The sequence below is a fragment of the Fundulus heteroclitus genome, unplaced genomic scaffold (genome assembly GCF_011125445.2).
Source record: "Fundulus heteroclitus isolate FHET01 unplaced genomic scaffold, MU-UCD_Fhet_4.1 scaffold_56, whole genome shotgun sequence".
NCBI classification, from domain to species: Eukaryota; Metazoa; Chordata; class Actinopteri; order Cyprinodontiformes; family Fundulidae; genus Fundulus; species Fundulus heteroclitus.
This window is the reverse complement of record NW_023396989.1, coordinates 1,497,734-1,520,319: the sequence shown is the minus strand read 5'-3', so window position 1 is coordinate 1,520,319 and position 22,586 is coordinate 1,497,734. Positions and strand designations below refer to the sequence as shown.

The following is a 22,586-nucleotide window of genomic DNA, read 5'->3' as shown; positions in this document are numbered from 1 at the left end:
GACATGAGCCCAGCGCCTCACCGTCAGTCTCACTGACCGGCTCAGAGCCACACTGGTCGCTTTGTTACACCAACAGAACCGCTAACCCTGGTACCATGTGACCAGAACCACACCGATGCCTCCTGGTCTGTAACATTTGGGTCAGAGGTCAGCAGATTCACCGTGAGAGCAGCCAGGTCACACTCTTCAGTGCGGAAGATGCTGCTCAACGAAGACTGGTCAGGCAGGTAACAGGAAGGCTGAACCTGCTGGATCAGGAACCAGAAAACTGGATCCTCTCATGACACACGTGCTATTCATGCTAGCTGCATTAGCTGCTAGGATACAGAGCTAAAGCCAAGTTAAAATAAAACCTGTAGCCTTTATCTTTCTTTAAAAACACAAGTAAAACTGTTTAACAGTGACTGCTATTCATGCTAGCTGCATTAGCTGCTAGGATACAGAGCTAAAGCCAGGTTAAAATTTAAATTGTTGCCCTTTTATCTTAAAATACGAGTAAATCTGTTTAACAGTGACTGCTATTCATGCTAGCTGCGTTAGCCGCTAGGATACAGCGCTAAAGTCAGGTTAAAATGAAACCTGTAAACCTTTTATCTTTGTTTAAAATACAAGTAAAAGTGTTTTAATGGGAACTTCTATTCATGCTAGCTGCATTAGCCGCTAGGATACAAAGCTAAATCCGGTTTAAAATAAAAATTGTAGCCATTTATCTTTGTTTAAAACACAAGTAAAACTGTTTCAATGGGGCCTGCTATTTATGCTAGCTGCATTAGCCGCTATGATACAGCGCTAAAGCCAGGTTAAAATGAGATTTGTAGCCATTTTATATTTGTTTAAAACACAAGTAAATCTGTTTAACAGCGACTGCTATTCATGCTAGCTGCATTAGCTGTAGGTTAAAGAGCTAAAGCCAGTTAAAATTAAATTTGTAGCCATTTTATTCTTTGTTTAAAATAGGAGTAAAACTGTTTTAATGGGGCCTGCTATTCATGCTAGCTGCGTTAGCTGCTAGGTTAAAGAGCTAAAGCCAGTTAAAATGAAATTTGTAGCCATTTTATTCTTTGTTTAAAATAGGAGTAAAACTGTTTTAATGGGGCCTGCTATTCATGCTAGCTGCGTTAGCTGCTAGGTTAAAGAGCTAAAGCCAGTTAAAATGAAATTTGTAGCCATTTTATTCTTTGTTTAAAATAGGAGTAAAACTGTTTTAATGGGGCCTGCTATTCATGCTAGCTGCGTTAGCTGCTAGGTTAAAGAGCTAAAGCCAATTAAAATGAAATTTGGAGCCATTTTATTCTTTGTTTAAAATAGGAGTAAAACTGTTTTAATGGGGCCTGCTATTCATGCTAGCTGCATTAGCCGCTATGATACAGCACTCAAGCCAGGTTGAAATGAGATTTTTAGCCATTTAATCTTTGTTTAAAACATGAGTAAATCTGTTTAACGGGGACTGCTATTCATGCTAGCTGCGTTAGCTGTAGGTTAAAGAGCTAAAGCCAGTTAAAATTAAATTTGTAGCCATTTTATTCTTTGTTTAAAATAGGAGTAAAACTGTTTTAATGGGGCCTGCTATTCATGCTAGCTGCGTTAGCTGCTAGGTTAAAGAGCTAAAGCCAGTTAAAATGAAATTTGTAGCCATTTTATTCTTTGTTTAAAATAGGAGTAAAACTGTTTTAATGGGGCCTGCTATTCATGCTAGCTGCGTTAGCTGCTAGGTTAAAGAGCTAAAGCCAGTTAAAATGAAATTTGGAGCCATTTTATTCTTTGTTTAAAATAGGAGTAAAACTGTTTTAATGGGGCCTGCTATTCATGCTAGCTGCATTAGCCGCTATGATACAGCACTCAAGCCAGGTTGAAATGAGATTTTTAGCCATTTAATCTTTGTTTAAAACATGAGTAAATCTGTTTAACGGGGACTGCTATTCATGCTAGCTGCGTTAGCTGTAGGTTAAAGAGCTAAAGCCAGTTAAAATGAGATTTGTAGCTATTTTATCTTTGTTTAAAACACAAGTAAAACAGTTATAATGGGGACTGCTCTTGCAGTGTTCCCTCTGCTCCTGGTCCGATTAAAACCCGATTACAGCAGGAAGTCCAGAATTGAACATTTACGGGCGTAGCAATGATCTGAGGATAATTCAGAGCTGGGGTCAAACAGCACGACCCAAAGCGAGTGGTAGGTGGCGCTGCAGTGGACGCCACGTCCTGACGGCCCAGACAACAACCTCGTCTCTGTGGTTTAACGAGGAGAAATGTTCTGTTAGATCTGCTGGGAGAACAGAACCTGTCCTCACTGCAGTGGACCAGAGGACACCGGCTGTCTCATCAGTTCTTCCACATGTCCTCTTCCTGGACGGTTTCCTGGCGCTGAGCGGTTCTGATGCTGCCGGCGCTCACGTGTCGGTCTGCAGCCACAAAGCTTTCCGGAAGGACCCGCGGGAGCGAGGCTAAGAATAGACCAGGAGCTCAGAGAGGACGTTATCAGGTGACGGAGAAGCTCCTCCATCCGCCTGCCGGAAAGGACCGGAGAGCCAGAACCGCTGACTGAGAGGCTGCTGGTTCTGGAGAACCGACACGTTCTAACTGATCACATTCCTGGAACCGACGTCTCACCAATCAGTTAGTTCTACAGCTGACTGATGGACGGGGAACAGATTTAACCCGGGAACAGAACCCAGGATTTTTACAGGAGAAAAACCCAAAGTTCTGCTGCAGACCCGTCCATCTAAGGCCAGCAGCAGAGACGGCAGGTCCGAGATTCTTCCAGAACATCCCAGAAACTGTGATGAACGGCACCAGAACCCGGTGGTCAGAGAACGGAGCGTCAGCAGGTGGAGCAAACCTCACCAGAAGCAGAACCGGTCATTACGTTCCTGTTTAGTTTGCAGACAAACACCCAGAAATAGCTCCAGGTGGTTTTGGCTCGGCGCCGCTCAGGAATGTGGGTCCGAAACGGCGAGTTCAGATCCAGGTCCAACTGAACATGCTGAGAAAACTCAGACTGAAAACTGACCGAGGTCCGTCTGGTTCTGACGAGCTCAGAACCAGACGAGATCGTCTTCAGGAAACGACCCGGATCATAAAGTCTGACGGCTTTCCTCTGGTTCTGATGTTAACCACCAGAACCAGTTACAGGAAGTTCACTTAGGTCAATTATAAAAAAATAACGTGACTTGGTTGATCTAAACCTTTATAATCTAAACCTTTATAATCTACTTTAGTTCATCATTTCAGGAAGTATAACTGTGATCTGATGATTTCATCCTTTCTCTGGTTTCAGCCTCGTTAGCAGCAGGTGATCAGAGGCAGGATCTTCTCCACCCTGATCTCCATCTTTCACCAGGTAAAAACCATCATTCCACCTGTCCAGACCTGGAGAACACACCTGCTGACCAGCTCCACCTGTAACTACCAGCAGAACACGGCTTCCTTCTCTGTGTTAAATTAGAAGTGTTCCCACAATGAAAGCCTGAACCTTCACCTGAACCTTTACCTGAACCTTCACCTGAACCTTTACCTGAACCTTTACCTGAACCTTCACCTGAACCTTCACCTGAACCTTCACCTGGTTCCCTCTGAACCTGGGCGTGGGCGGAGCCGTAACCCAGACGGGATGAATGGGAGCGGTGATGTCACCAGACCGCGGCGGCAGGAATGTCTGAGACACTCCTGTTGGTTCATTGAGAATGGCTGACAGCAAACCTTTGTGTCTGAGGGTGGAGTAGAAACAGCGACTGCACCTTAGTGAGCCTCCTGCCCTCAGACTGCACCTCAGGCAGCGTCTAAACGCTGCAGGCTGTGGATTAGAAACTCCTGATCCGGTCTGTGTTTGGATGAGTTTCCTTCCTGTCATCCAGACGCTTCTCTGAACTTTAAGATATTTTCCATCTACATAAATGCTTGGATGATACATTCAATATTTTAAACAATAAGGAAATGATTTCAGCTCATTTGTGACTGAATCCCAATAACTCGCCGGAGATGTCAGCCTTAGCATGCTAACGTTGTCTAGGGTATTTTTAAGAGACGATTCACGTTGGCATAATAGTAACTCTGAGTTGTTATCTATTAAATGGTAAAATGGTAAAAAGTAACCTGCACTTATAAAGTGCTTTATCACAGCTTCAGGACCCCAAAGTGCTTTAAACTACATTCAGTCATTCACAGATTCTCCAAAATACCGGACGTCTTCACCGGGACAATAAAGATACGGGGCAGCTGGCAGCGCTAACAGTGGTTAGCCACGTTTGTTTCCAGGACGCGCTCCACTGTCACGCCATAATAAACTGAACAGATTCCTGTAGCAGCACGACCTCTGTCACGTTTCATGCAGACTACAGCATGCTAACGTAGCCCTCTGTCATACAGCGTAATGCTAAAGTCAGAGTTAGAATATATCACAACAAACAGGTCATTTCTGGTATTTTAAAGAACATTTGTTGTGCTACATTATGATATGCTAATGTATATGTGCTAAATATGTTATCTTTGGTATGTTTTATGCTAAAGCTAGCCACAGTGCTAATAATATAGCTTATGGTAGCAATAGCATACTGTGGTCCAGGTTTTATGGACAGTAAAATGTTAACGTTAGAGAGGTGTGTCATAGTCTAAATGTTTTAATGTTTAGAACCACGCTACGTTTTAGGCTACATCGCTGTTTAAAACTTAGCATGCTACCTATGCTAACTACGCCATCGTTGGAATGTTTTCTGTTAGCTTTGGGGTTAGCATTTACCTAAAGGTTGTATTCCTATTCTTTTATACTTTATCCTATTGGAATCATTTTTTTTATTTATATGCTAAATAAAAATAAATAAGAGGAGTGGTGGCCTAGTGGTTAGAGCAGCACGCTTGCACTCAGAGAAGGATGCAAGTACCCGGTTCAATCCCCACTGCCTGCACTCTGGGTCCCTGAGCAAGACCCTTAACCCCAGATTTCTCCCCAGGTGCCGCACATGGCAGCCCACTGCTCCCCAAGGGTGATGGGTTAAAAGCAGAGAACACATTTAGTTGCTCTGTACTTGTGACAGTGCAATGACAATAAAGTTAAATTCTATTCTATTCTAATGTTAGCATGCTACCTTAGCTAGTATTTAGTATTTTTAATACTAAGTTTGGAATGCTAATGCAGTTTGCTAAATATGGTACCAATGTTAGATTACTGAAGAAGTTATATTTGGTGTCCTGCTTGGTATGTTTGCTGCCAACTTTGGCGCGTAAATGCGGCACACTACATGTTAGTGTTGACATTTTTTATTTGAATGTTAGAACGCTACATGTGTTAATTTAATGTGAGATCTTTGGTACGTTTCACTCTAATATAAGAAACTGCTTGGATGAAAAAGAAATCCTCTACCTGAGAAACACCTGAACATCATTTCAGTCACCAATCTGCTGCGTTTCTCATGAACTTTAGTGAACCTTCGTCCTCTGGATACTCCAGAGGACGTCGTTGCTCAGCGGCGTAAGAAACAAACGGCAGCTCTCCTCCTCCTCCTCTTCCTCCTCCTCCTCCTCGTTGTTCATACCAGCGAACCTGACAGAGCTCAGCTTTCACAACAAATATTCAAAGAATGTCTTCTGACTGAAAGAAACCGGCTCGGCTTCTGCCTCTGCAGACATTCCTCTGAATTAATTAACAAAGCTGATTGAAGCTGAACTGAGATCAGCTCTGAGACAAACTGAAAGTGAACGTCAGGCTGCGGAGAAGAGCCGGCCTGCAGCATCACGGGCTGCTTGAACTCAGCTCGTCCACATCCTGCAGGTAAACGTCACCACAAAGGTGATCCAGACAGGAGCAGACTGATCCAAGGACCCAGTCCCTGCTGGGCGGAGCAAACGGCGGCGGTATCTGGTAAAGGTGAAGAGTACCTGAGGTTTAGCGCCGCGGTGAGCTGGAGTGTGCTTTCCCTGCAGAGAGCTGCTGTCAGCTGGACGGAGAGTAAACACGCCCTGAAGCTGACATCAGATCAGGAAGGACACACCTTTAGCCACAGCCGACATGTGCTGTGATTGGCTGTCAGGAGAGCGGAGCGTCACACCTGGCTGAGGAGGACGGAGGCAGAAACCAGATGAGCAGATATCAGCTGTTACGGGACGTTTCCACGTCATGAAACTCTGACGCAATGAGAGCAGCTGGGGGTCCGGTTCTGGTTCTGAACGTTTGGGTTCTATTGGATCGGTCAGAGGAGGAGGAGACGGTTTAAGCTCTTTCTGTTCTGTTACTCAGAGAGTTTGGGCTGCAGATGCAAACAAACGAGTTATGATTGTTGATTAATGGTTAATTAGATTAAAGTTCCTTCTATTCGATTAACTGATAACATCCACCTCGCCAGGGGTTACCAAACTTTTATTTTTATTTTTGGAAATTATGAGAATAAAATTATAGTTTTAGTAAGAACAAAATACTGCAGTGTTCCCATGCATTAAAGTGAGGAATGTGGAGCATCTAGTGAAGTTATAGCTTCATACCGGTTTCACAAAAAAGGAAAAGCTAAATCGTTTTAGCACATCAGCATCGACCTGCACCAGACGGACCTTCATTCAGCGCTGTAGTGTGGCCACCAGCCACAAGAGGGCGCCACTCATCATTAAGCGGAGCCACAACACAGGAGTTGTGAGAGAAGTAATCATGGTGCAGGCGCCACAACAGTGAGACGGTCCAATCAGAGTCCAGTGTGAGTATTTTACACCGTTTACTGAACGTAAAAATACTCCATGGTTCTGTTTCTAAATATAAACACTAAAGCTCCTTAAGTTCCCACCTGAATGGCGACATTTGTCCGTGCTGCATGGCGGAGCAGCGGCAGCTTCTCAACCAAAACTGGCCAAAGTGTTAGGAAGGCGAGGACAACAAAAGTGGAGAACATCCCGCTAAATACTGCAACACGGTAGAAAAGACGTTTAAATCACGGCTGATGGTGGCGACTTTCCTAAAGATCATCAGGATTCACATATTTTATTCGTCTCATGTGTTTCTATTCACCTCATAGGTTCCCCTTTTGTTAGATTGTATAAATATGTTTCTCTTATAAGGAAGCTGTAGTCACCTAGTCCAGACAAGTTTACTAATGTGTGACAAAACACATTCTTTTTGTTTATTCCGTCAGTATTTAATACATAAGACAAGATAAGATAAGATAAGATAGGCTTTATTGATCTCACAGTGGAGAAATTCACTTGTCACACATCGGCTTAATAAACAAAAGGAGGAAAATGTGCATAAAGGTATATGGTGACACATGGGACACAATAAATTGTTAAAATATAATAATGTGCTTTTTTAAATGTAGCATATTGTATAAATCACTCCATGTTATGTAAAGATAAATCTCAGGTATTAAGGAGATAGCCACCCATCAATTAATCGTTAATCGATCCCTAATCTCCATCAAATTCAGACTTAATAACTTTCATTCCTAATTTGTAACATTCATAAAGTAAAATAAAGCTTTGTATGCTAATAAAATGAGATCAATTCTGCATCAGATTAAAAAAAAATCTGGATTAAAGTAGGATTGATTTAAAATAAATCTGGATGAACTTTTTAATATTAACATTATTTAACGTTATTTAAGCCGTATCAACAATCTCTGTCTGGACTTCAGATAGTTAAAAAAAAATCCCCAAAGACTCCAAATAGAAGCGCAATAAAAGCAGGAAACAGTGAAAATAAAATCTGAATAAAGTCTCAGGGGATAAAAACAACCAGGAAAACATTCAGATCAGAACCTGACATTAAACCAGGATTTATCTGCAGAATAAAGCCGGGATTGGAAACAGAATAAAACCGGAATAATAAACCAGGTTAAATTTGAGTTAAACCCAGAATAACCCGGGATAAAGTGGGTCAGAACCAGGACAGCACCAGACAGGAGCCACATGGACTCCGGATGATGCTCCTTCCCTCAAGGAACACTAACATCAGTCCAGAACCTTTCCAGAACCTTTCCAGAACCGACCTGGACTAAAATCCTTCAGTAAAGTTTTAGACCATCACACCGAACCGAACCGACCTGGGTTTAAACCCGTTGAGATTTTTTCTACCTGGCGAACAGAACTAACCGAACCGGACAAATGCGGTCCAGTTACAGTCAGATTACGGGTCCAACTGGTACCGAAGCAGGAAAACTTTATTAATCCCAGCAGAACTCCCACAGCAACAAACGGACTAAAGTTCTGCGGCTCGGCTTTAACCCCAAGTTCGGTTCTGATCCGGATCAGTCGGCTGGACAACCGCTAGTTCAGACTGGCAACGGTTTTACTCCAAATCCTGACCGGTACCGGTACCGGCTCAGTTCGGTTCCGTTTCTGCGGCAGGTTCCTGCAGCCCGGGACACCAACTCCTTCAGCGGCGGCTCAGCGCCGAGCAGCCGGAGGAGAGGAGCCCGGAGCCGGCCGCAGAGGCTGCCGCGCACCGGTGACCGAACGCCGGGCCCGGAGCAGCGAACATGTCGGGACTCACCGAGCAGCTCCATCAGAACCGAAGTCCGGACATGTCCCGAACCGGAGCCGCATTCATTCAGCCGTCCAGACTGCGCCGACCGGCAAGCTCACTTCCGCTCACACCTTCACAATAAGAGCCCGGAAGTCTGGGCCTTAGCAACAATAAGCGCTAGGAAGTCTGGACCTTCACAATAAGAGCCCGGCAGGCTGGAACTTCACAATAAGAGCCCTGCAGTCTGGACCTTCACGATAAGAGCCCGGCAGGCTGGAACTTCACAATAAGAGCCCAGAAGTCTGGGCCTTAGCAACAATAAGAGCCAGGAAGTCTGGACCTTCACAATAAGAGCCCTGCAGTCTGGACCTTCACAATAAGAGCACTGCAGTCTGAACCTTCAAAATAAGAGCCCTGCAGTCTGGACCTTCACAATAAGAGCCCAGAAGTCTGGACCTTCACACTAAAAGCCCGGAAGTCTGGACCTTCACAATAAGAGCCCGGCAGGCAGGAACATTGGGGCGTTTCATTTCAGGATAAAGATTAATGCGCTTTCAGCTTTAAAATTGTCTTTGTTTTATTACTTTCTGACATATTCAACTGTTTGAAACCAAATATTTAAATTATGGTTTAAATGCTTTCATAATAGCTAATTTAATTTGATTCTATTTGTCTCTTGTTTTAATCAACTGATCCACGTATGGATCTTTATTCTATTCACATAATGACATTTTCACAGGTTGTCAACACAGGTTAGCTTTAGCATTAGCTGGCTGTCACCCAGTCAGCTCATAAAGTTTACCTGATTTACAGCACAGATGCTGCTCAGCTTTTACCATGAATTACTCACAGACAGCAGCAATAAGCATGACGTTGTCATCTTAAAAACAGAAACGTTAAATTAGAGAAACATTTCTCATCTTCCAGACTTTCCCAGAGATCCCTGCAGCAGTTTTCATGGGTCCAGGAAGAGAACCTCCACAGGTTCCTAGGTCCAAATCTCTCTTTCCTGTCAAGGTTCAGCACATTTCTGGATGATGACGTTTCCGGGTTAAAATGCAGATTATTCTCATTTCCTGTTCAGGTTTCTGACATCGGGTCAGGATGACGGCGGATGTTTTTGGCTCAAAGATGATCTTAAGCTATGAATGTGTGACACCTCTCCAACCCGTTACTGTAATTATTCCATGTTTAATTTTTTATCAACGATGCTTTATTCTGTTTCTATCAAATGTTTTCACCTGCTTACTAATAATGCATGACACTTGTCGTTTTTATGCTTTTACTATGCTGCTCGTGATGAGGTGTACTGTGCACTGTAAATAAATAAAAATAGTTCCAGTTGAGTAACCAGGAAGTCTGTAGCTTCCCACAGCGGGTTAATGAGTGAACCCAAACCTCCAGCTTTCAGAACTAAAATGCATTCTCTCTGATTCCTGCAGTAATTTAGCTTTAGAAATCCAGATTTCAGTAACTTAGCTTTAGAAATCCAGATTTCAGTAATTTAGCTTTAGAAATCCAGATTTCAGGCTTTGAAAGTGAGGTTCTGTGTCCATGTCTTCTCCTGGAGGTAACGACACGTTTCCATTTGTTTCCAGGCTGCTCGGGGAACCTGGGTTCTGGTTCTGGTTCTGGGTTCTGGTTCTGGTTCTGGTCGGGCTGAGCGTGACGCGGCGTCTGACTGAGAACTGGGGGTTTCCCAGCATGCAGAGCGTGTTCTACGCTGACGACTCTGTGGTTTTCCACCACAGTGAAACTGTGACTGCTGCGCCTGCAGGCCGCTTTAGACGCTGTCCGGCCTGCCGTCCTTCACCTGATGGGTCCTAAACGCTGATGGGTCAAAGGTCGCACTGGTAGCTAGCAGAAGGAAAGCTCCTCTGGTAACGAGCTTCTCTTCCAGAGCAGGAAGCATCTTAGTGTCCGTCAGATTCTATGAAGGCAGACGTTGGGCCCGGTCCATCACGGAGCATTCAGGTCCAGAACCGCTCAGATCTCATTTTCATCTATAAAGACGTCCTCGGGTCCTTCCTGCCTCATTTATCCTCCTGCAGGTCCCACTGTGCAGCCACAGGCCCGTTGGTACCATCAGAACCTCACCTGGAACGTTCCACGTTGGGATGATTTCAAGAACATGAGTCAAATGTCTCAGTTATGTAGATTTTTACTGTCTGGAACTTTTTGTTTAGTTAAAGCTGGTCTGTGTTGATTCTGTAGAGAAAAAACTTTATTTAAAAGAGAGGAAGGAGAAAAGCTGCAGCTTGTCTGTAGATTTAACTGAAGAACAGCAACTAGCTGCTGCTTTAGAGCGAGCATTCAGCGTCCAGGATCCAAACGCCAGCCTTCCTGTCAGAGCAGGAGGAGGAGGAAGAGGAGGAGGAGGAGGAAGAGGAGCAGGAGGAGGAAGAGGAGGAGGAAGAGTGGTTGTTGTGGGACACCCTGACGGTCAGACGCTGTAATCAGACCAGGAGCTGAAATTAAACCTGAGCTGCTGCTGGACCGCAGCAACAGGAGGAGGAAGATTCAGGGCCCTGCTCTGATGCTCTGGTTCTGGTTCTGGTTCTGTCCACGTCCTGAACAGCTGGTTCTGGTCCGGTCCAGAGAAAATCCAAACAAACCAAGACCAGCAGGAGTCAGAACGTTTTATCTGGGAACCAGCGGCACCGAGTTCAAACGGGCCGATTAGAACCAGAATGAAACCGGTTTAACAGCAATAAACCTGAAAGGATCCGGTCTGCGTGAAAAGCCATCAGAACCTGGTGTTGGACCGGCGCCACGCCCAGAACCACAGCTCTAGTCCCACTTCACACCCAGCGGAGAACCCTGTGGTGCTGAACTCAGAGTTAAGGTGGATTAAAAGTCCTGGATAAACCCGCAGCCACCCCAGTAGAACCCAGTAGAACCAGAAGAACCCAGTAGAACCTGTAGAACCGACCCGGTCCCAAACACCGACCCACTATCAACTGGTTCACACCGGTTCTGCCCAGGGAAGCTCAGAACTAAACTGGCTCTCCAACTCAGTTAAAGTCCAGCACAGACCATTCTGACCCAAAGACCCAGTAGAACCAGTAGAACCCAGCAGAACCAGTAGAACCCAGCAGAACTGGGCAGACAGCGCTGGACACTGCATCAGCGCGGCCCAGTAGAACCAGCAGAACCCAGTAGAACCAGCAGAACCCGGTTCAAACTGGCAGTTTGGGCTGTGAGGCCAGATTAGCATATAAATAACCTGCTGCTGGGGCTAAAGGGGGCGGAGCCAGGCTGTGAGGCGGACCGATGACATCATCAGCGACCCAGTGTTCCCTCTGAAAGCGGGTCAGGACCCCTGCAGCTCTGTGTGGGAATCCCCTCGGCTCATCTGTCCCACAGGGGGGGGGGGGGTCAGTGGGACGGACACAGAACGCTTTGTCCTCTGACATTCCTCACTGAGACCACACACTGGGCTGCTGACTCACAGGCTGTCCCTGAACGCATCATGGAGGAAAACCTGTTTAGATCTAAAATAAATGACAGGCTGCACCTGAACGCATCATGGAGGAAAACCTCCGTTTAGATCTAAACTAAATTACAGGCTGCACCTGAACGCATCATGGAGGAAAACCTGTTTAGATTTAAACTAAATCACAGGGTGCACCTGAACGCATCATGGAGGAAAACCTCCGTGTAGATCTAAACTAAATTACAGGCTGTCCCTGAACGCATCATGGAGGAAAACCTGTTTAGATCTAAACCAAATTACAGGCTACACCTGAACGCATCATGGAGGAAAACCTGTTTAGATTTAAACTAAATCACAGGGTGCCCCTGAACGCATCATGGAGGAATACCTGTTTAGATCTAAAATAAATTATAGGCTGTCCCTGAATGCATCATGGAGGAAAACCTGTTTAGATCTAAACTAAATGACAGGCTGCACCTGAACGCATCATGGAGGAAAACCTGTTTAGATTTAAACTAAATCACAGGGTGCACCTGAACGCATCATGGAGGAAAACCTCTGTTTAGATCTAAACAAAATTACAGGCTGTCCCTGAACGCATCATGGAGGAAAACCTGTTTAGATCTAAACTAAATTACAGGCTACACCTGAACGCATCATGGAGGAAAACCTGTTTAGATTTAAACTAAATCACAGGGTGCCCCTGAACGCATCATGGAGGAATACCTCCACCTAGAGCCAAGCTAACTCACCTGTTGAACAGTCAAAGTTACTGAAAGGAGAAGCTCCTGGTGTCTCTCTTCATCAATGAAGAGGCAGGAATCAACATCCTGTCACGTGTCACATAAAGTCCTCTGGAGGTTTAAAGCATGGCGGAGTTCCTCCTGTTAGTTTAGAACTACAACAGAACCATCAGGTGTGATCAGGTATGGTCAGGTATGGTCAGGTGTGGTCAGGTATCAGGTGTGATCAGGTGTGGTCAGAAGCAGACGGGTCAGCGCCTTTAACGAATGTTCTCCCAGAACGTTCCCTACAGCTGGAAGTCATCCGGAGGTTCCAGGAACCCAACCTTTGAGTTAGAAAGCAACGTTTGGCAGATGTCTGTGTGTGGAGGTTCTGAAGGTTCTGAAGGTTCTGAAGGTACCGGCTCATGTTGGAACCGACCCTCAGTGATCCAGTCAGAACCCTGTTCCTGCAGGAACCGGGCCTTACCCAGCACGGCGGCGCCCTCTGGCTGCAACTCCGGGAACTGTCCCTCTGAGGGGACGCTGACGGTCCTGCGGAGGCTCCGGGCCCTGGAGGAGTCCGCCGGGGCCTCCTGGGGTTCTCCTGTGACCTGCAGGGGAGGAGGAGGTTAGAGCGGGTCGGGGGGAGGGGGGTGGGGTCAGAGCGGGGGTCCGCACCTCCTCGTCCTTGTTGAGCAGGATGAGCTGGCTGTCCGTCAGGATGCAGAACTTCCTGTCCCAGGCGGCGCCGTCCGTGTAGGGACTCTGACCGCAGGAGAAGCGGTGAGCCGGGGGCCCCTTCACGTCTGAGGAGGGAAGGTAGACGGGGTCAGAAACGGCCCGCAGGTCAAATGGGACACACAGGAACATTACATTTCAGAAGAGCTGGAAACAGCAGATGTTCCAGCTTCTAAAGCTCCACAACCACTGAGAACCCCCCCCCCCCCCCCCCCCCACGGGGTCGGAGCGTCACGTTCCTGATGACATCACGCTACACGGCGTCCCTTCTGACGGCGCTCTGACCCTGTAGGTCCTCAGGATTCAGCAGACCACTCAATGTCTGACATTTTTATTTAAACATGTATTAATAGGAAATAAAACAACAAATACAGTCACTAGTAATCACCCCCCCCCCCTTTTTATTTTATTTTATTTATTTATTTATTGGCCTGTGGGTGAGGCAGGGAGGGGCGGGGGGTGGGGGGGTCCAGAACCATCAGGTTGTTCCTACTTTTGAATCCGTCCGTCTTGTTAAACTGAAACTGTCCAACAAACAACGTTAGGAACGTGGTTCTGAAAGACTTCCACCTGGTTCTGCTGATCTCCTCTGGAGGTCCTGTTGGGCACATCTGGACCGACCCGAGGCGTTCAGAACCGCCACCGATTGATTCACACAGCATTGTGGGCCGACTGAAGACGTGACAGAGGGACCTGGCTAATTCCTGGAGGAGCAGAGGAACCCAGCCGGGTTCTAAAAGCTGAGCAGCGCCAGCCGAGGCATTAAATGAGGGTTCTGGACTAGAACCGACCCGCAGCAGGTCCAATCTGGCACCACGCAGAGCCGATCGGTCTGCAGGCTGGTAATCCCGGGTCAGAGGAGCTGGACCGGCCCAGATCTGGACCAGAACCGGCTGAGACGTCAGGTCCAACTGGGTTTACAGCTCCAGTCACCGGGCTTTTTTCCCCAGAAAGATGTTCCTGTGACCCAAGTCAGAACCAGAACATTTCACGCAGATGGTTCTGGATCAGCTGGTACCGGATCAGCTGGTTCTGGATCAGCTGGTTCTGGATCAGCTGGTTCTGGATCAGCTGGTTCTGGTTGGTTCAGGTAGGGAGCTGGGGGGGCAGAGCAGGTGTTTCTCCAGCAGAGGGCGTCACGGTTCTGTGGAGGAAGGCTCAGAGCTGAAGCGATCTGGGCCGGGTCAGAACCAGCAGCCTCAGCAGAGGTCAGAGGTCAGAGCTGGAACCCGCGGTGCGTTCACTGCTCCAGATTGTGTGGGATCTTTGAGCGTCGGTGTCAACACCCACAAAGTCGGGCCCGCCGGTTCTGATGGACCTCAGCAGGTTTCACAGCGACAACAGAACCACAGAACCACAGAACCACGAGGAACGGACATCCCGGGTTCTGGTAGGTTCTGGTAGGTTCTGGTAGGGTCTTTGATTTTCCTGACAGAACCAGAAACAATGAAACCGACGCTTAGAGTCCAGTAAAGCTGACGTGTTTCAGAACCCGGCGCCGAGGTCAGCAGCGGGTCACGGCGCTGACAGCTGCAGCTGGACCCAGAACTTTCCAAACCCGGATTCTGGTCCGACCCGGCAGATCTGAAGGAGCAGACAGCAGCTGGGAGGGTCTCCTCTTTCAGCGGGTTATTTCTGGCCGCCCGCTAATTCACCCCGGAGACCCGCAGCTGCTGCAGTGGTACCAGAACCACCAGGTCCACCAGAACCACCAGAACCACCAGAACCACCAGGTCCACCAGAACCACCAGAACCACCAGGACCACCAGGTCCACCAGAACCACCCACCACTGCAGAAGGGAACTAAACGTTAGTAAAATGTTCTTTAATGAGTTTTTTTCAGCAGGTGAATCGGATCTTCTGCACCTGGAAGGAGACGATGAGCAACAGAACCTGCTCTGGTTCCGTCTGCTGGGACCCGGATAATTAACCGACCCGACCCGACCCGCCAAGCCCGACCCGTTCAGCAGCAACCCTGGACCAGAACAGGTGCAGCAGAACAAAGCGGAGCTGAACTGGTTCTGTTTCTCAGCGGGTCAGAACCACTGAGCCGTGTTCTGCTGGGTCTAAAGTTCTGTGAATCACATGAATCACAACAAAGCTTTAAAGCTACTCGTTGGTTCTGGTGGAGGGTTAAAACACCCAACCCTGCCCGGAGGCCCATGAGCAAGGCAGGAGAGGTTCCAGGTGGAAACCCGACCCGGGCCGAGCCTCCAGCGCCTCAGTGGTTCCTCTGGAGCTGCGCGTCTGTTTGTGTTTTTGTGGAACCGGGTCAGGACCCGCTGGGATCCGGTTCTGGTTCCGTCCCCAGACAGGAAGTGGGTCGGTACCGGCAGCAGACCTGCAGCTCTGCGGGGAACCAGAGGTTCTGCTGGTTCTCCTGGGAGCTCCTGAAGGGTTAACGGCTCCCGCCGGCACCACAGAGGCCGCTTTGTCTGCACGCTCCCATGGCAACCTGTAAACAAAGCAGCGCCGGCCAATCAGCACGCAGCTACGCGGCCTCACAGCCAATCAGCACGCAGCCACATCACATCAGCTCTTTATCAAGATGGGACCATTGAGCCGGAGGAGGCCACGCCCACAGAGACACAGCAGAGGCACAAAGAGCTGCTGCCGGTTCCCGACCCGTTTGACCTGCCGCTCAGACGGCAGCTGGTGCTGCGGTTCTGTGGTACCTTTAGACCCATCTGGTTCCTCCCAGGGGAACCAGAACCGAGCTCGGCTCTGTGCCGTCATAGAACCTTTCTGTTCAGGAAGGAGCCGCTTGTTCCTGTTGTTACACCCAAACATTTCAACACATAAACCCAACAGGTCCGCTCTGCTGGTTCTGCTGGTTCTGAATGCAACACCAGAACTTCTGCTGACCTCCCAGACTGGCTTACAGGAAGGCTGGAGCCAGATCTGGATGTGTGACAGATCAAATCAGGATTAAGGCAGAAGAATCTGTCAGCAGAGAGAATCAGAGAAGAACTGGGTCGGAGAACTGGGTCAGAGAACTGGTTTGGAGAACTGGGTCAGAGAACTGGTTTGGACAACTGTGTTGAAGAACGGGTTTAGAGAACTCAGTGGAAAACTGGTTTGGAGAACTGGTTCGGACAACTGGCTTAAATCTTCCACCAACACGCAGGTTTGTTGAACTGGTTGGAAAACTGGGTGGAGAACTGGTTTGGAGAACTATGTCGGAGAACTGGTTTGTTGAACTGGTTTGTTGAACTGGTTTAAAGAACTGGCTTGGAGAACTGGCTTAGAGAACTGGTTTAGAGAACTGGTTTAAAGAACTGGTTTGTTGAACTGGTTACTTGAACTGGCTTAGAGAACTAGTTTGGAGAACTGGTTTAAATAACCGGTTTGAAGAACTGGGTGGGGAACTGGTTTAAAGAACTGGTTTGGAGAACTGGTTTGTTGAACTGGTTTAAAGAACTGGCTTGGAGAACTGGCTTAGAGAACTGGTTTAGAGAACTGGTTTGGAGAACTGGTTTGTTGAACTGGCTTAGAGAACTGGTTTAGAGAACTGGTTTGGAGAACTGGTTTGTTGAACTGGCTTAGAGAACTGGTTTGGAGAACTGGCTTAGAGAACTGGTTTAGAGAACTGGTTTAAAGAACTGGCTTAGAGAACTGGTTTGGAGAACTGGTTTGTTAAACTGGCTTAGAGAACTGGTTTGGAGAACTGGTTTAAACTGGTTTAAACTGGTTTGGAGAACTGGTTTAAACTGGTTTGGAGAACTGGTTTGTTGAACTGGTTTGTTGAACTGGTTTAAAGAACTGGTCTGTTGAACTGGCTTAGAGAACTGGTTTAGAGAACTAGTTTGGAAATCTGGGTGGAGAACTGGTTTAGACAACTGGTTTGAACAACTGGGTAGAGAACTGGTTTGGAGAACTTCAAAGAACAAACAGGAAGTGAGACTGAACTAGTTCTTTTGTGTTCAGAACATTAAGTGCTGAACTATGAACACGAACTAATCCAGTTTATCCATCTGGGCTGAACTCAGAACCAGCTCAACCAGCGCCTGAACGCGGCAGAACCACGGTTCTGGTCCGTTTCTGGACTGCTCCAGTTCAATGAAACACAGAGACACCTTCAGAACCACTGATTCTAACCGTTCTGACCCAAACAGACCTGACCAGACGGCACGGTTCCCACGGAGGACCCTGAAGGCACCACGGCTGGAGGAACCGGACCTCCTGGTTCTGCTTCCTCGCTGAACAGAACCGATTTAACAGACTTTTTACAGGTCCATGTTCTCTCAAAGACCCGCGCGTTGTTTCCTGAGGTCTGGATCAGAACCATCAGAGAGTGTTCGGGACGGTCCAGATGGACCCAGGAACCAGCAGTGGGCCCGTCTGCAGCTGTGGAAACAGAACCATCCCAGCAGAACCTCACAGTCCATGGCCGTCTCCATGAACCTTTTTATTGGTAACAAACTCCACATAAAAGTCCAGGAAAACTTTTTTCCAGTTAAACTTTGACAGTTTTCATGAAGAGAACGGATCAGAACCTTTTATAGCAGCTCTCTGCGTACCGGGTCGGTTCTGATCAGTCATTTCAGACGCCTTTAATATTTAAACCCGCTGACTTCAGCAGCGTTCCCATCCTCCAAGCAGGACCCACCAGAACCAGAAAGGTTCTGCCCGGTTCCCTTTGTTCCCTGGCAGCTTTTATTGTGAAAGGGTCATTTCCATCCAACAGGACTTCAGGCATTCCCGTTCTCTGCTCTAGAACCAGAACCTGGGAGCTACCAGAACCAGGGAGCTACCAGAACCTGGGAGCTACCAGAACCTGGGAGCTACCAGAACCAGGCAGCAGTGGCCCGGTTGAAGCAGCGTCTGCAGAAACAAACGGGCCGTCAGCAGAACCTGCTGTTTCTCATGAAAGCAGCTGCTGACTCAGGCCTCTGTCTGGGAGCAGAAGTGAGAACTGTGTGGTTTTTAGTTCCCAGCATGCACTGCAGCAGCCCGGAGACAACTCTCACTGAGCGCCTCTGTTCGCTTGTTTACTGTAAACCCACCCTGGGCAGAACCAGCAGAGGTCCGCCAGCTGTCTGCTGCTGCAACAGGAACAGAACCTTTGTGTGTTCTGGGGAAGCGGGACCGAGGTTATTCACACCCAGCAGGTTTACAGCTATGCTAACTTCACCAACAGGTTTGATAATCTTAATGTTCTGGAGCGGCCCGGTCAGAGTCCAGACCAGACTCTGACAGATTAGGGTGATGGTGAGGAGGCCTTCCAGCCTCAAAGACACCAAAGGTTTACCAGAGGAGACGTGCAGAGAGCAAATCAATGATAGAGCCAGAGGAGAGGAGCAGCACCATCCTGTGTAGATCGGGTCAGAGCCTCAGCATGAGACCGGCACCAACAGCCCTGCCTGATACAAGGCAGCCGACGGGGGGGGGGCACATGTCAAGAAACCCTGCCGCCGCGCCACCCGGGACGTGGTGGCAAATATTAAATATTAAAGGGGCCTAATCACGTACTATAACTTTACGAATTTCTGTTAAAAAAGAATACCATTGTAAACAGCTAGCACACTCGCATCGCCGTGGTCATGTTAACATGACAATAACCCTGGTACGCAGCTAGCACGCTAACTTTAACAATGCTAACGTTATTCAAGAAGATACAAAGCAAACACAGCTAGCACGCTAACTTTAATAATGCTAATGTTATTCAGGAAGAAAAAAAGCAAACACAGCTAGCACGCTAACTTTAATAATGCTAATGTTATTCAGGAAGATACAAAAGAAAACACAGCTAGCACGCTAACTTTAATAATACTAACGCTATTCAGGAAGATACGAAGCAAACAGTTAGCACGCTAACTTTAATAATGCTAACGTTATTCAGGAAGAAAAAAAGCAAACACAGCTAGCACGCTAACTTTAATAATGCTAACCCTATTCAGGAAGATACGAAGCAAACAGTTAGCACGCTAACTTTAATAATGCTAACGTTATTCAGGAAGAAAAAGCAAACACAGCTAGCACGCTAACTTTAATAATGCTAACGCTATTCAGGAAGATACGAAGCAAACAGCTAGCACGCTAACTTTAACAATGCTAACGTTATTCAGGAAGAAAAAAAGCAAACACAGCTGGCACGCTAACTTTAATAATGCTAATGTTATTCAGGAAGATACAAAAGAAAACACAGCTAGCATGCTAACTTTAATAATGCTAACGCTATTCAGGAAGATACGAAGCAAACAGCTAGCACGCTAACTTTAATAATGCTAGCGTTATTCAGGAAGATACGAAGCAAACAGCTAGCATGCTAACTTTAATAATGCTAGCGTTATTCAGGAAGATACAAAGCAAACACAGCTAGCACGCTAACTTTAATAATGCTAATGTTATTCAGGAAGATACAAAAGAAAACACAGCTAGCATGCTAACTTTAATAATGCTAACGCTATTCAGGAAGATACGAAGCAAACAGCTAGCACGCTAACTTTAATAATGCTAGCGTTATTCAGGAAGATACAAAGCAAACACAGCTAGCATGCTAACATCGGCACAAAACGGGCTGGAAATCTTCCATCAACACGCAGACAAAGACCTGAGAGCTGGAACCACCATCTGCTGTGAACAGAAAGTCTAAAAACCATCTTTAAAGGACCGTCAGAAAGGAGAAGCTTTGATCCGAGGGCAGTGTTTCTATTTATCTCCTCTGGTGTCAACACAAAGCTCTGCAGCAGGCGTAATGTCGTCTATATTTGGTAAAGAACCACAAACAAGATGTTTGTAAGCTGGACGCTGAGCTTGGTGACCGCAGACCTTCTCCCTCCACAGCCAGAGCTAACGGCAAAGCCCTGACGCGGTTTATTAGCGTCAGAACCGCGGGGATCGGGCAGCTCGGACTATGTTGGGATGAAACATTTGCCGGCTGAAGGGACCGGGTCTCCCTGCAGATAACCGTCAGATGAGGAGGTCATGTGACCTGCCCCGGCACATGACCGCCGGCCCAGAGCAAATCAATCAGACCGACGTTCCTCCTCCTGGCTGCTGCTGGGAGGATGGATTAGCGTAGCGTTCTGAAACCGCCGGGTCCACCACAGCTCAGAGCCAAGGTCAGAGGTCAACCAGGGGAGGAAGAGGAGTTTCAGGTTCTCCCTGGGTCTGATCTGCCTGTACACGATGATTTACGCTGTGTTTGCAGCCTGCAGAGCGTGGCGGGGGAACAATGGGCCGATTTAAGCGGCTCGGTGTGTTCTGGCTGGCAAAGAGAGCTGCAGGAACATGTTCTGGCTCCAGACCTGAAGCAGAGACACCCACTGTGTGCCGGTCCAGTTCAACAAGCCAGGGCAGAGAGAAAACTGCAACGTCCCACGCTATCCGGTACCTGAACACACCAGGAGGGCTGCAGGAGAGAGCATGAAGGTCTCTGGAGGGACCAGGAGACGATAGCTGGACCAGAACTTCATGTCCAGTTGTCATTGCTCCAGTCTGTGGTGGAACACTAAGGAGCTCCATCTACGATCCAAACCAGACCCAATGAGAACCGGACCCAGACCAGAAGACCAAGGTTCTGAGGGAACAAGGAGGTCCATCAGACACTGATTGGACCAACAACCTCCATCTGGGCTGAATCTGGTTGGAGGTTAAAGGAAGACCACAGCAAGGTTGGCTGTCCTCTGAGTTCGATCAGAACCAGAACCAGAACCAGAATCAGAATCAGAACCAGAATCAGAACCAGAACCAGAACTAAACAGAGAAACCAGCAAAGCTCGGGGGGGAGGGGGGTAAACTTTAGGTCAGGGGGGACGGATGGTACCAGTGGAACCAATGATCGACCTCAGATGGTGACGGTTGGGTTCTGACCGGGTTCTGAGTGGGTTCTGAGCGGGTTCTGACCAGGTTCTGCTCAGCAGCAGCTTCTCTACAGATAAATTCACTTTGTTGGTGTCGACGGATAATAATAAAGAACATTTACAGAACCTGAAGTCCGGTCCCTCTGGTTCTGTTACTACCAGCCTTTGGTTTGTTTGGGTCTGAAAGGCAGGCACCAACAGAACCAGGCGGGTGGACCAGAACCAGGCGGGTAAACCAGAACCAGGGGGGTAAACCAGAACCGGGGGGGTAAACCAGAACCAGGCGGGTGGACCAGAACCAGGCGGGTGGACCAGAACCAGGCGGGTGGACCAGAACCGGGGGGTGGACCAGAACCAGGCGGGTAAACCAGAACCAGGCGGGTGGACCAGAAACAGGCGGGTAAACCAGAACCAGGCGGATAAACCAGAACCAGGCGGGTAAACCAGAACCAGGCGGGTGGACCAGAACCAGGCGGGTAAACCAGAACCGGGGGGGTAAACCAGAACCAGGCGGGTGGACCAGAACCAGGCGGGTGGACCAGAACCAGGCGGGTAAACCAGAACCGGGGGGGTAAACCAGAACCAGGGGGGTAAACCAGAACCAGGCGGGTGGACCAGAACCAGGCGGGTGGACCAGAACCAGGCGGGTAAACCAGAACCAGGCGGGTGGACCAGAACCAGGCGGGTGAACCAGAACCGGGGGGTTCTATTCTGGGAAGCAGCTTTTCTCCCACACAGACAAACATGAAGCGGTTCCGCTGGCCTACCGGACTCTGGTTGGGGTTCTTCTCTCAGAACCCGGCTGATCCTGCGTGTCAGGCTGCTGATGAAGCTGCTGACCGACGGCGCCCGCCGCTCCGCGTCCGACCCGGCTCTCTCGGCGCCGCCGGCTCCCGGTTCTGACACGGAGCGGAAGAAGGGAACGATCCTGCGCAGGGAGCCCTGCTTGTTGGGGTCCTGGTTCCGGTTCTGCCTGCGGGGCCGAGGCAGGGTGCTGGTTTTCAGCAGGCCCAACAGGTGAGGCCTCTCCGGGTTCTGGTCCTGTGATGTTCTCCACTGGTACCTGTCCAGCGGCTGATCCGGACCGGGCTGGACCTCCAGCGCCTTCCGGGCTCTTCTGTAATGGTGCCAGCGGGTCGCGGCGGGCGGCGCCGGGGCCTCGGGGCCCGCGGGGGGACTTCCACTTCCACTCATGGTCCAGAACGCACGGCTGGGTTCAGAAAGCAGCGCCTGGGCCCGGTTCTACAGCCGGTTCTACAGCCGGTTCCACAGCCGGTTCTACAGCCGGTTCCACAGCCGGTTCCACAGCCGGGCTCCCGCTGGGTCAGAACCCCGGCCCTGCAGCAGGGTTCTGGTCCAAACCCGACGGTGCCGAGCGCTCAGGCTGCCGTCATGCTGCCGTTCGTCAGCGAGTGAGCGAGCGAGCGAGGGTGAGAGAGAGAGCGTCT

General features: G+C 48.5%; 2 protein-coding genes across 9 annotated transcripts in view; one reads left to right on the top strand and one right to left on the bottom strand.

Moving 5' to 3' along the window:
- LOC105922418 (M1-specific T cell receptor alpha chain-like) overlaps nt 1-22,586 on the top strand; it is a 571,536-nt gene that overhangs the window by 125,390 nt on the left and 423,560 nt on the right. The window lies entirely within an intron of this gene.
- The window catches only part of LOC118556065 (ras GTPase-activating protein nGAP-like), a 59,671-nt gene that overhangs the window by 28,828 nt on the left and 8,257 nt on the right, over nt 1-22,586 (bottom strand). For 2 of the 8 annotated variants that reach the window (XM_036132882.1, XM_036132883.1), the window contains exons 1-3: nt 21,906-22,522; nt 13,274-13,401; nt 13,083-13,206 (exon numbers count right to left, since the gene is read on the bottom strand). In XM_036132882.1, coding sequence (XP_035988775.1) covers nt 13,083-13,206; nt 13,274-13,401; nt 21,906-22,332 — 679 coding nt within the window. In that variant the 5' untranslated portion in view covers nt 22,333-22,522. Of the gene's footprint in view, nt 1-8,461; nt 8,598-13,082; nt 13,207-13,273; nt 13,402-21,905; nt 22,525-22,586 lie in introns of those variants that run through there. The other 6 variants (XM_036132880.1, XM_036132881.1, XM_036132884.1 and 3 more) reach the window with 5 other exon arrangements.